Source organism: Dipodomys ordii, unplaced genomic scaffold, assembly GCF_000151885.1.
Source record: "Dipodomys ordii isolate 6190 unplaced genomic scaffold, Dord_2.0 Scaffold3, whole genome shotgun sequence".
Lineage (NCBI taxonomy): Eukaryota > Metazoa > Chordata > Mammalia > Rodentia > Heteromyidae > Dipodomys > Dipodomys ordii.
The window spans coordinates 1,426,790-1,439,053 of record NW_012267219.1 but is presented as its reverse complement, the minus strand read 5'-3'; the positions used below and the strand labels follow the sequence as shown (position 1 = coordinate 1,439,053).

At 49.0% G+C, this 12,264-nt stretch overlaps 1 protein-coding gene across 1 annotated transcript in view; it reads right to left on the bottom strand.

Annotated features, from left to right (window-relative positions):
- Positions 1-12,264, bottom strand: part of Erbb3 (erb-b2 receptor tyrosine kinase 3) — a 26,697-nt gene that overhangs the window by 11,154 nt on the left and 3,279 nt on the right. The window contains exons 2-15 of the mRNA XM_013021557.1: positions 9,865-10,016; positions 8,938-9,124; positions 6,958-7,083; positions 5,943-6,008; positions 5,680-5,798; positions 5,431-5,572; positions 4,887-5,000; positions 4,675-4,795; positions 2,480-2,553; positions 2,227-2,317; positions 1,773-1,978; positions 1,484-1,616; positions 1,063-1,153; positions 695-849 (exon numbers count right to left, since the gene is read on the bottom strand). Of these exons, the coding sequence (XP_012877011.1) occupies positions 695-849; positions 1,063-1,153; positions 1,484-1,616; positions 1,773-1,978; positions 2,227-2,317; positions 2,480-2,553; positions 4,675-4,795; positions 4,887-5,000; positions 5,431-5,572; positions 5,680-5,798; positions 5,943-6,008; positions 6,958-7,083; positions 8,938-9,124; positions 9,865-10,016 (1,777 nt within the window). The remainder of the gene's footprint in view (positions 1-694; positions 850-1,062; positions 1,154-1,483; positions 1,617-1,772; positions 1,979-2,226; positions 2,318-2,479; positions 2,554-4,674; positions 4,796-4,886; positions 5,001-5,430; positions 5,573-5,679; positions 5,799-5,942; positions 6,009-6,957; positions 7,084-8,937; positions 9,125-9,864; positions 10,017-12,264) is intronic.

Here is a 12,264-nt window from a genome sequence, read left to right as displayed (position 1 = left end):
TTCTTTTTTGCTTATGTGGTGCTGAGGAATCGAACCCAGGGCCTCAGGCATGCAAGGCAAGTGCTCTACCACTGAGCCACCTTCCCAGCCCCTCTACTTTTTTTTTTACAGGTCCTTGGGTTTGATCTCAGGGCCTGGGCGCTGTCCCGAGACTCTTTGTGCTCAAGGCTCGAGCTCTACCACTTAAGCCACTTCCTGATTTTTCTGAGTAGTTTATTGGAGATAAGAGTATCACAGATTTTCCTGCCCAGGCTGGCTTCAAATCTCCATCCTCAGATCTCACCCTCCTGAGTAGCTAGGATAAACCAGTACCAGCCTTTTTTTTTTTTTAAGTAGTCAATTGGAGATAAGAGTTTCATGGGAAGTGGTGCTGTAGCTCAAGTGGTAGAGCTCTCGCCTTGAGTTGAAGAGCTCAGGGACAGCGCCCAGGCCCAGAGTTCAAGCCCCATGATCAACAAAAAAGCAAAACAAAACAAAAAAACCCCAAGAGTTTCATGGACTTTTCCTGCCCAGGCTTCAAACCGGAAACTTCAAATCTCAGCTTCCCCAGTAGCTAAGATTATAGGTGTGAGCCACTAGCATCCAGTGGGAGTGATTCTTAAATCACAGTTCCTTTCTTATTGCTGAATCCCTTGCCCTAGTTCTATGCAACCCTACCCATGCCCAGACCTCCTCTTATCAGCTCATCACTGACCCCTGGGTGCAGTTCTCATGACATGGCCGACATTCATTCTGAGCATCCGGGTACTTGTAGATGGGGCCCTTGGCACCTAGAACTCCATAGGGGCATCTGTTCACACAGTGGGGCCCATCTCGAAAATGAGCACACTGAGCACAAGCATCAGAGCCCTAAGTAAAAGAGAGAAGGTCAGGAAGAATGTGATCCTAATGGTAATGTCATTCAGTAAAGACCAACCCAGCCATTTAGGATCCTCTATACACAAACTCTAGCATTATCTGGCCTCCCTGGGCTGGGCTGGAGATTTGGTCATATCATTCCCTGAGTGCTCCAAGTATGGCCCTCTCTGTCTGCATTAGAGATCTCAGGGAGTGTGACTGTACCGAGCCATTGCATGTAGTAGTGCCCTCCATGGGTTGGCATTCCGGGTGACAGGAGAAGCATTCACCCTCATGGGCAAACTCACGAGGCTCCCTGCAGTGGAAGAGATGAGAAGGTTGTAATTTCCAAGCCCTGACCTTTACGCCCCTATCCTGCCATGCGGACCCCTACTCCATTCCTGCGCCATGGCAGATTCAGAAAGCTGCTGACAGACTGTCAGGGGCCACCTGAACAGCTCCACCCCAGGCTCCACTCTCAGTGTGTGTGTGTGTGTGTGTGTGTGTTGAAGTGAAGATAGACTTCTGTGCTTGGGCTGGCTTTGAACATGATCCTCAGATCTCAGCCTCCTGAGAGGCTAGCATTACAGGTGTGAGCCATTGGCATTGGGCCCTACTCCTTCTTGATGGTCTCCCCTCATGTTACCCATTCAGAAAGTTGCAGTGGGTCACACAGACACCCTCTCGGCTGTAGTTTCGACAGGATAAGCACTGAGCAGGACCTGGGCCCCAGCATCCTCCAGAGGAGCACAGAGGATCACATACTTTGCCCTCTGCCACTGGAGAGAGAGAGAAAAAAAAAGGCTGGATCAGGAGAGGAATCTGAGGTCTCCAGCAAGTCCCTTTCGTCATGACCACTTCTAGTCTCATACCTCCCTTCCTCCCTTCCTCCCAGGTTGATGGCACCCCACACCCCCAGCAGGCCCTCCTCTCACCGCATTCTCTGCGGGGTCGATTATGTTTGATGTCTAGTCTCTCTTCCGAAGGCCCTCGAAGCAGCCTGGTCCAGTTCAGAGAGTGGTGGTAGCAGAGCTGCCGGTTTGCACTTATGTAGATACGCCCAGCACTAATTTCCTTCAGGGATCGGAGGCCCAGAGATGTGACATTCAAGTTCTTCATGATCAACAAGGAGAAGCCCCGGCTGAGAATAAAGGAAACCCGGTGAGAAGGAGAGACTACAAAGGGAAAATTAAACACGCAGGGGATTCATTGCTCTGAGCTTATCAGAATGACGGGGAGGGGAATCCCTCACTAAGAGAATTCCCATCCTCTTGCCTTCTCCCCAGCAAATTGGTGGAGTTAAGAGTCTGCTGTGTGACACAAAGCCTTGTACTGCACGAAAAGCTGCCTTCTTCTCTGTCTGGAGATGCCAGCCCTCCCCGTACTCACTTGTACAGGCTTCTGCCTCCAATAGTTGTCAGGTTGGAAAAAACACTGAAGTTGTGCATATGAGGAGGCCAGGACTGGATGTTCAAGTAACCTGAAGAGTTGGAAAGGCGTATGAGCATAGAACATTCTCCCCTTTTGTCTTTGTCAGGTTCTTCAGGCTCTTCCCTTGTTTCTTGGGACATGACTTTCTCAAGCAGTTGAACAGTTCATGTCAGTGGTTTATTTATTCCTCCCCAAAAGGGGAGCCTCTTACCTGTGATCTCCCGTACTGTCCGGAAGACATTGAGTTTCTCAGGGTCCAGTGCAGGAATTTTGTGCCATGGATCTCTGGAGAGAATATTATAACTTAATCAATAACCTAGAAAGGTAGGCCTGGAGGCATAGTTCAAAGGTAGAGCCCTCGCCTAGAATGTCCAAGGCCCTGAGTTCAATCTCTAGTACAATCATCAAAAGAAGAAGAAGGGATGCCGGGTGCTAGTGGCTCACGCCTGTAATCCTAGCTACTCAGGAGGCTGAGATCTGAGGATCGCGGTTCAAAGCCAGCCAGGGCAGGAAAGACCGTGAGACTCCTATCTCCAATAAACCACTAGAAAATCGGAAGTGGCGCTGTGGCTCAAGTGGTAGAGCGCTAGCCTTGAGCTGAAGAGCTGAGGGACAGCACCCAGGCCCAGAGTTCAAGCCCTATGACTGGCAAAAAAAAAAAAAAGTTAGCTTATTGTGTGTGTGTGTGTGTGTGTGTGTGTGTGTGTGTGTGTGTGTGCAGGCTGGGAATTAAACCCAGGGACATGTCCATGCTAGGCAAATTACATCCTCAGCCTTACTGAATTTGATTTCTAAATGTCATTCTCTGCTCAAAATAAACAGAGATCCTTAGAGAAATAACCTGAGCAGGGATAAACAAAAGTAAGTTTGGAGCATCTTGTGCCAAATAGTAAGGAAGTACTCAAAGAATAAGGGAAGAGAACACACTCAAAGAACATGGAAACCAGTGTGAAGGACTTCCAATGGCCAAATTAGACACACCTAAAAACTAAAAGGAATGATTGAAAAGGACCATAGACCATTGAATAAAGGTAAGTATTCACACAGATAAAATAAATCAGAGGAAGTGGAGTTGTGGTTCGAAATGGTAGAGTAGTAGCTTTGAGCAAAAATGCTCAGAGATAGTACCCAAGCCCTGAGTTCAAGTCCATGACTAACTAAATAAATAAAAAATTAGAGCTGACATTTAGGGCAGTGGCAGAGTACTGCCCCCAGCATGCAAAAAGCCCTGGATTTGATCATTAACACCCAATAAATAATAAAATAGGTAAGAAGTAGACTTTTTTTTTTTAATCAGTCGTGGGGCCTGAACTCTGGGCCCGGGTGCTGTCCCTCAGCTCTTCAGCTCAAGCCAGCACCCTACCACTTGAGCCACAGCACCAGTTCCAACTTTTTTCTGCTTATGTGGCGCTAAGGAATCGAACCCAGGGTCTCATGTATGCAAGGCAAGCGCTCTACCACTGAGCCAGGAGAGACTCTTTCTAACACCGGAATGCCAACAAGTAAATGCAGAAGGAAAAAATAGAAGTAGATAATTACCATTTGGCAACTATCATCATAATAACTAACTCAAGCAAGCACATGATTGCAAAGGGGAAAAACGAACCTTTCAGTAGGAAAAACTTAGAAGATACCAACTAACAAATAACCAGAGACCCCATGGTCAGTGATGGGGGGAAAAAATGATACCATCCTTGATACAATGCACTAAGAATATCACATCTGTAATCCTAGACTTCAGAAGGCAGGATAATTTGAGGATAGCCTGGGCTACATTGTGAGACCTAATTTTGTTTAGAGAAAAAAAAATTGTTCTTAGGGCTACCAATGTAGCTCAGTGGTAGAGTATGCCAGTGTGAGGCAATGAATTTAATCCCTAGCACCCATATCACCACCACCACCATCAAACAAAGTTCTTGTTAAGGAATATGTACAAAAAATACAAGGGTAGGAGGTGTACCTTATCTGGAGATTTATCTACCCTCCAGTGGTTTAGAAACATAATAGGTCTTTTTTCTTTTTCCTGGCCTATACTGGGGCTTTAACTAAGAGCCTGGAAACTGTTGCTTAGCTTTTTCACTCAAGGTGAGCATTCTACCGCTTGAGCTTTACTCCTGCACTTTTGTGGCTTTTTGGTGCTTAATTGGACATAAGAGTCTCACGAACTTTCCTACCTGGAAAGAAAGCTAGCCTCCAACCAAAATCCTCAGATCTCAACATCTTGAGTAGTTAGGATTACAGGTATGAGCCACCAGTGTCCGGCACAATAGTCCTTTGCAACGCATAAGACTTTATGACTTAGATTTCTAGTCAGTTTCCCTATAGGGATGATTGAGGTCAATGAAATGAATGGTGTGAGTGGAGGAGATGAGTGCTGGAGAAGGAGAGGGAAGGTAGAGCTCTAACCCATTGAGACCGGTGATAAGGAAGTCCAGGTTGCCCAGGATCTTGGTGCAGTTCACAAACCCATCAATGTTGCTTGAGTCCACAGTCTGATGGCGACTCCCAAAGCCAGTTCCCTCACAGGCTGTAAACACAGAAGAGTCATTGGGCATGGCTCTTGAGCAGCCTCAAGGGAAAGAATACCTTTTCGTAACTTCTTACCCTTTCCTGCTCACCTTTAGGGCACAGCCCTCCACAAGGCTCACAGATCTTGAGCCCGTTTTTCTCTACTTCCATCTTGTCAGGAGGACAGGCCCTGACACAGGACGTCTGATCCACGACAAAGTTATCTATGGGAGAAGACAGTGCAATTAGAGACCAAGAAATCTGTCAACGACCGCTGGATGTTCCTCTGGGTCTTTGTTCCCCTTCCCCTTAGCACTAAAATTCCCCAATTGTCAGGTAACTTGATCTGTCCCCCAACCCCATTTCTTTGTGCCAGTACTGAGGCTTTAACTCTGGGCCTCAGGCTCTCATTTGGCTTTTTCCTCCTCAAGGATGGTAACTGTACTTGAGCCACAGCTCCACTTCCAGCTTTTTGCTGAATAATTGAAGTCCATGGACTCTTCTGTCTAGACTGGGTTTGAACTGGGATCTTCTGATCTTAATCTCCTGAGTAGCTCGGATTATAAGCATAAGCCCAGCTTGATCTCTTTTGCCTCTAAAATTTTGTTTTAGAAATCTTGGTTCTTCACGGTTGTTCCTTCGCATGACACTTACGGGGGCAGCTGGCTACGCAGACTCCTCCATACTGATACTTTGTGTGGGGATTGGGTTCCAACTGGAAAGTTAGCTTGTTGTACACGAGAGGCTGTGGGCACCGGGGCACACAAGCACCACTGTCATTGAAGTGTCGGCAGGCCTGGGAACACAGAGACTCCTTAAATTCATGTTACACATGTACCCTGACCACTTCCCCACGGCCCACACTCCCACTTCAGAGCCCAGGCAGATGGTAGGAGTACGTACAAAGCAGTCTGTGTCCTGGGGGCCAGAACAGCCCCCTGCACATTCATCATGGCAGCACTGGTTTGGGTTGGGCCCGAAGCAGTGGCCATTACATTGCGGGGCACAGATGGTCTTCGTCACTACAGAAGGGGACAGAGCATGACCCTTTAGGGCTCTTGTGATTGAATTCTGAGACAATTCCCATCCACTACTCTGGCAGCTTGGGTAGGCAGGGCTATGAAAGTGTATGAATTTGAAGGTTTTAGAAGGAAATTCAAACCTACATGTCTGGCAGTTGTCTGGTCCAGGACCCCAGCATCGCCCTTTGCAGGTCTCATGACAGGAGGGACCTGGTTGGGAAAGAAGGCAATACAGAGGGTCATCAGGACTGAGAAAAGCTGGCTTCAACCAATAGGGTATGATGTCAGCACACAGGCACCTCAATCCTAGGAAGTAAGAGCCAAGGCCCTGTCCCTCCCTACCCCTGGAGAGCCAGGGCTGGGCCAAGTAAACCTGTCATCAGAGGGTGGAGCCACACCCCCATACCACCCACTGGGCAGCTGAAGGGGAGGGACTGGGCAAATGCCAACCTCAGCCTCAGCCCTAATTCAGAAACTTGGTTTCTCCTGGGCAAAGTAAACTCAGCAGAATATGTGTCCATGAGTGGCCAGAGCACTGTCCAGACTATGATCAGAAAGAGGTGCCCAAGAGATTTGTCTCCCTCCCTCCCTTCCTCTCTCCCTTTCTTCCTTCCTTCCTTCTTTCCTCCCTTCCTTTCTTCTTCCCTTTCTTCCTTTCTTCCTTCCCTCCCTCCCTCCCTCCCTCCCTTCCTTCCTTCCTTCCTCCTTCCTTTCTTCTTTCTCTTTCTTCCTTTCCCTTTCTCTCTTTCTTTCTCCCTTCCTTCCTTCCTTTCTTTCTTTCTTTCTTCCTGTCAAGTCTCCTGGGCACTGTCCCTGAGCTTTTTGCTCAAGGCTAGCACTCTTTCAGCCACAGTGCCACTTCCCAGATTTCTGGTGGTAAATGGGAGAGATAAGAGTCTCCATGGACTTTCCTGCCTGGGCTGGCTTTGAACTGTGATCCTCCGTCTCAGCCTCCTAAATAGCTAGGATTATAGGCATGAGCCATTGGTGCTATGCATGTCTTCTGTGGTTTGAACTCCAGGAGACTCCCTTCTGGCAGGCCCTTGTCTGGAGAGGCTTGAGGTGATTATTGAGTGGAGAGGAGGATATAATAGAGTTGGGAAAGCAGTGGCTCTGGCTTGGTGGAACACGGGGAGCAGTCTGGATGACAGCTACTCACAGTTTCTGCCATTGTCCTTCACTACTATCTCAGCATCTGGATCTCTCACAATATCCCTCCAGTCGATTGTATCCATGTGACACAGCTTGTCATTCTTCTCAATATAAACACCCCCTGACAGAATCTCTGAGGTAGGGAGGGAAGAAAAGTGATAGGTTAAAGGCTATAACACAACTCCTCTCTCCCATCTCCCCACCAGTCCAAAAGGACCTGGGAGACCCAGGAGTAGAGGAGGGGTGGGCAGGGAGGGCAAGTGTCCAATTAGATCAACACTGCAGGAAAGGCTGGCTTTCTTAGAGGAGGAGTCAGATGAGAGCAACCTCCTCAGATACCTGTCCAAATCCGGTTTAGCCAGTGGGGGAGGGGAAGGGAAAAAGGCTAGGACATCCTGACTCAAGGCTTTCCCCCCAAGTCTGAGTGTTTTCCAAGTGACAGGGCAGAGAGAATAAATAGAAGGTGCTCAGATGTATTTAACCCCTAGATTCCTCCAGCTGGTGTGAGCTTGGGAGGCAGTAAAAGTAGGATTCCAGGGAAGGTGGGACTTTAAGGTACACTGTACTTTGTGTGTGTGTGTGTGTGTGTGTCTGTGTGTCTGTGTGTGTGCTGGTTCTGGGTTAGAACTCAGGGCTTGGGAACTGTCCGAGAGCTTTTTTTGCTCAAGGCTTGCACTTTATTACTTAAGCCACAGCTCTGCTTCTGGCTTTTTGGATGATTAATTGGAGATAAGAGTTTCATGCAGGGCTGGGAAGGTGGTTCAGTGGTAGAGTGTTTGCCTTGCATGCACGAGGCCCTGGGTTCGATTCCTCAGCACCACATAAGCAGAAAAAGCTGGAAGTAGCACTGTGGTTTAAGTGGTAGAGAATTAGCCTTGAACTGAAGAGCTGAGGGAGAGTGTCCAGGCCCAGAGTTCAGGACTGTTCAAAAAAAAAAGCCAGGCGCCGGTGGCTCACGCCTGTAATTCTAGCTACTCAGGAGGTTGAGATCTGAGGATCACGGTTCAAAGCCAGCCCAGGCAGGAAAGTCCATGAAACTCTTATTTCCAATAGACCACCAGAAAACCGAAGTGGCGCTGTGGCTCAAGTGGTAGAGCGCTCACCCTGAGCTGAAGAGCTGAGGGACAGTGTCCAAACCCAGAGTTCAAGCCCCACAACTCACACACACACACACACACACACACACACACACACACACACACAAAGAGTTTCATAGACTTTGCTGCCGGGACTGGCTTCAAATTGCAATCCTCACATCTCAGCCTCTTGAGTAGCTAGGATTACAGGCATGAGCAACCAGCACTTGGCTTGACCATACTGTGTGTGTGTGTGTGTGTGTGCGCCCACGCACACGCGTGTGCATGTGCATGAGTGTGCATGCCAGTCCTGGGGCTTGAACTCAGGGCCTGGGCACTGTCCCTAAGCTTCTTTCTGCTCCAAGGCTAGCACTCTACCACTTGAGCCACAGAGCCGCTTTTTCTGTTTATATGGTACTGAGGAATCAAACCCAGGGCTTCATGCATGCTAGGCAAGCACTCTACCACTAAGCCACATTCCCAGCCCCCTTAGCCTTTCGCTCAAGGGTAGCATTTTATCATTAGAGGATGGCTCCACTTGTGGCTTTTTGGGTGGTTAATTGGAGATAAGAGTCTCATGAACTTTCCTGCTCAGGCTGATTTTGAATCACAGTCCTCAGCCTCCCGAGTAGCTAGGATTACTGGCATGAGCCATCAATGCCTGGCTACACTGTACTTGAGGTAACAGATGTACCTTCAAGTCCAGCCCCATCATGATGTAAGGACGATCCCTCTGGGTGCAGATAATTCCAGCTTTCTACTAGGGCCCTCTTGTTTAAGAAGTGGTAGGACTTTAGTCCACAGTGGCCAAAGAAAGGTACCCTGGGAAGGGCACTTAAAATGAGTAGCCTCAGGTCATCACCCTGCAGGGTGGCTCAAGGCAGGGTCAGAAGGAATTGCCAGGAACTGACCAGTAAGCTGAGTAAAGCGGAGTTGGCGCAGAGCGTGGCTGGAGTTGGTGTTGTAGTTCAACATGACGAAGATGGCAAACTTCCCTTCGTAGACCTGGGTCCCCCGCACCACTCGGAGGTTGGGCAATGGTAGTACAGAGAATTCATTCATGGCTACCAGAACATAGCCTGTCACTTCTCGGATCCACTGTGATGGAATACGGCATGTTAGTGACAGGGACAATGAACTAAAGTCTCAGTCCTTTCTCTGTAAGGCACAAAGGAATTTTTACCTCCTTCCCCCTCCCCACTTTTTTCTTCTTCTTTGCAGTGCTGAGGATCAAACCCAGGGTCTAGCACATGTTAGTCAATTACTCTACCACTCAGCCATAGTCCTGTTCCCTCCACTCCTCTTAACTCATTGCCAATCCTTAACTCATTTCCCAGGCTGGCTTCCCACTCATTGATTCAAGCAATCATCATACCTCAGCTTCTCAAATGGCTGGACTTACAGCTGTGCACCACTGTGCCCAGCCTCTGTGAATTCTTTCTAATTCCTATTTTGGAGTAGGGAGGTGGCTATGTCACACTACTGTGACATTTCCATGAATGGAGACTGGCACCAGAAATAATTAAGGGATCTGTATATTCTACTCTTTTCTTCTCAGAATTCCTTATGTCTCAAGGGTCCTGTTAGTCCCTTCCTCATTGTCTCGAGTGACTGTTTGCATTAGTCTCTGCTTGCACTGCATCACCATAGAATACTGCCTGCCCCTATATGTCCCTGACTACAGGTCTGTAGCCCCAGGTCTGTCCCAGATTCCAGTGACTTACGGAGTCACTGTCTCCCTGAGTTGGGAATTTAGGAACTACTGAGTCTTAGGAATTCTGGACCCAGCAGAGGGTGTTCTCCCAATATGAGAATCGGTGGGGACCAGGCATGCTGACCTGCAGGAAGGAGAGGTCGGCATTATGGCCTGTGAGCACAATCTCGAGGTTGCCCATCACCACTTCACATCTCTCATAGCGCGAGTGCAGCGTCTGGTATTGGTTCTCCGCATCGCCGGTCACACTCAGCCCGTTCAGAGTCCCGGGACACACTGTTCAACCCAGAACAAAGAGTAAGTAGCAGGGAGCTGGACACAAGTTTCCAGCACCTCCATCTCCCATCCTCCTTGTTGCCCTCTTCCAATAATAGTCCAAGGATCTGAAGCTGCCTCCAACCTTGCCTGCTGGGCCCAGGCAAGCCCATCATGGCTGCGAGCTCCTTCCCTTCTCGCGATTCCCTCATCTGGGGAAAGGGAAGGTTGGAAAAAGAGATGTCCCTTTTCTACCAGGGCTCCTCCTTTGGGGAGTGCAGGGTTAATCTAGAAGGAAGATATAGAGGACTTGTTCCCTTCCTGACACAGAAATTAAGCAAGGACTAAACGTTGATTACCCCCTCCCAACCCCCTACTAGGGCACTTACTTTTCAGCCCCCATCCTGCCTCTTTCTAGGCCCTGGAATAAACATCTCTTTGGGGCTAGCACACAGCCCCTATTGTGTCTCCAAGAGGGTGGTTTGGGGGCAGAGGGTGGGGGCAGTGCCTGGGGCCACAGTTCAGTCCACAATGAAGCGATTCTATCCTGGAGGAGGGGGCTGCCCCACCCTGTCCCAGACACCCCAGTCCTCACCAACAGCACCCCCCCTCCACCCTCCAGCCTTGGGCTCAGACAAGTGACCTCACTGGAGTGGGGAGCCCTGTAAAGGGGGTCAAAGAGAGCTTTGTGTTTAAAGTTGGAAGATAAGGAGCTGGCCACCTCCCCGTTCCTAAACTCTGGCTTCCCTTCTTATTTTATTTTCTTCCCCAGTTCCAACATATCCCAGCTCCCTGGGCATGGCTGTCTAACCCAGAAGATGTTTGGTTGTTCTTTCTTGTTTTGTTGTGAGCAAATAGAGAAATCTGCAAGGGGAAGAAAGAGCAACATCCTCCACACCTAAGCCTTCCTTCCAATTTTTTGTTTTTTGTTTTTGTTTTTTGTTGTTGGTCATGGGGCCTGAACTCTGGGCCTGGGCACTGTCCCCAAGCTCTTCAGCTCAAGGCTAGCACTCTACCACTTGAGCCACAGCGCCACTTCTGGCTTTCTGTTTATGTGGTGCGGAGGAATCGAACCCAGGACCTCAGGCATGCAAGGCAAGCACTCTACCACTGAGCCACCTTCCCAGCCTGCCTGCTTTCTTTCTTTCTTTCTTTCTTTCTTTCTTTCTTTCTTTCTTTCTTTCTTTCTTTCTTTCTTCTTTCTTCCTTTTTTGGGTCAGTCTTGGGACTTGAACTCTGGGCCTGGGCACTGTCCTTCAGCTCATCAGCTCAAGGTGAGAGCTCTACCCCTTGAATCACAGCACCACTTCCAGTTTTCTAGTGGTTAATTGGAGATAAGAGTCTCACCAATTTTCCTGCCCAGGCTGGCTTTGAACCCTGATCCTCAGTCTCAGCCTCCTGAGTAGCTAGGATTACAGGCGTGAGCCACCAGCACCCAGCCTTCCTTCCAATTTCATTGTCAGAGAAATGCATTAAAAAGTCTTCTGAAGGCCAGGCATCAGTGGTTCAAGTCTGTAATCCTAGCTTACTCAGGAGGCTGAGATCTGAGGATAGAGGTTCTAAGCCAGCACTGGTAGGAAAGGCCCTGAAACTCTTACCTACAATTAATTGAGCAAAAGAGCTCAGGGGGGCTGGGAAGATGGCTCAGTGGTAGAGCGCTTGCCTTGCATGCCTGAGGCCCTGGGTTCAATTCCTCAGCACCACATAAGCAAAAAAGAAAATAGCTGGAGGTGGCACTGTGGCTCAAGTGGTAGAGCGCTGGCCTTGAGCTGAAGAGCTGAGGGACAGCGCCCAGGCCCAGAGTTCAGGCCCCATGACTGGAACCAAAAAAAATAAAAATAAAAAAAGAGTTCAGGGATATAGCACCCAAGCCCTAAGTTTAAGCCCCAAGACTAGCACCCACTCCCCCCCTCTCCAAAAAAAAGAATTCTGAAGCAGGCACTGGTGGCTCCTATCTGTAATCTCAGCTACTCAAGAGGCTGAGATCTATGGGAATGTGGCTTAGTGGTAGAGTGCTTGCCTAGCATGCATGAAGCCCTGAGTTCAATTCCTCAGTACCACATAAACAGAAAAAGCTGGAAGTGGTACTGTGACTCAAGTGGTAGAGTGCTAGCCTTGAGCAAAAAGAAGCTCAGAGACAGTGCTTATGGCCTGAATTCAAACCCCAGGCACGCCGGGCGCTGGTGGCTCACGCCTGTAATCCTAGCTACTCAGGAGGCTGAGATCTGAGGATCGCAGTTCAAAGCCAGCCCGGGCAGGAGAGACCGTG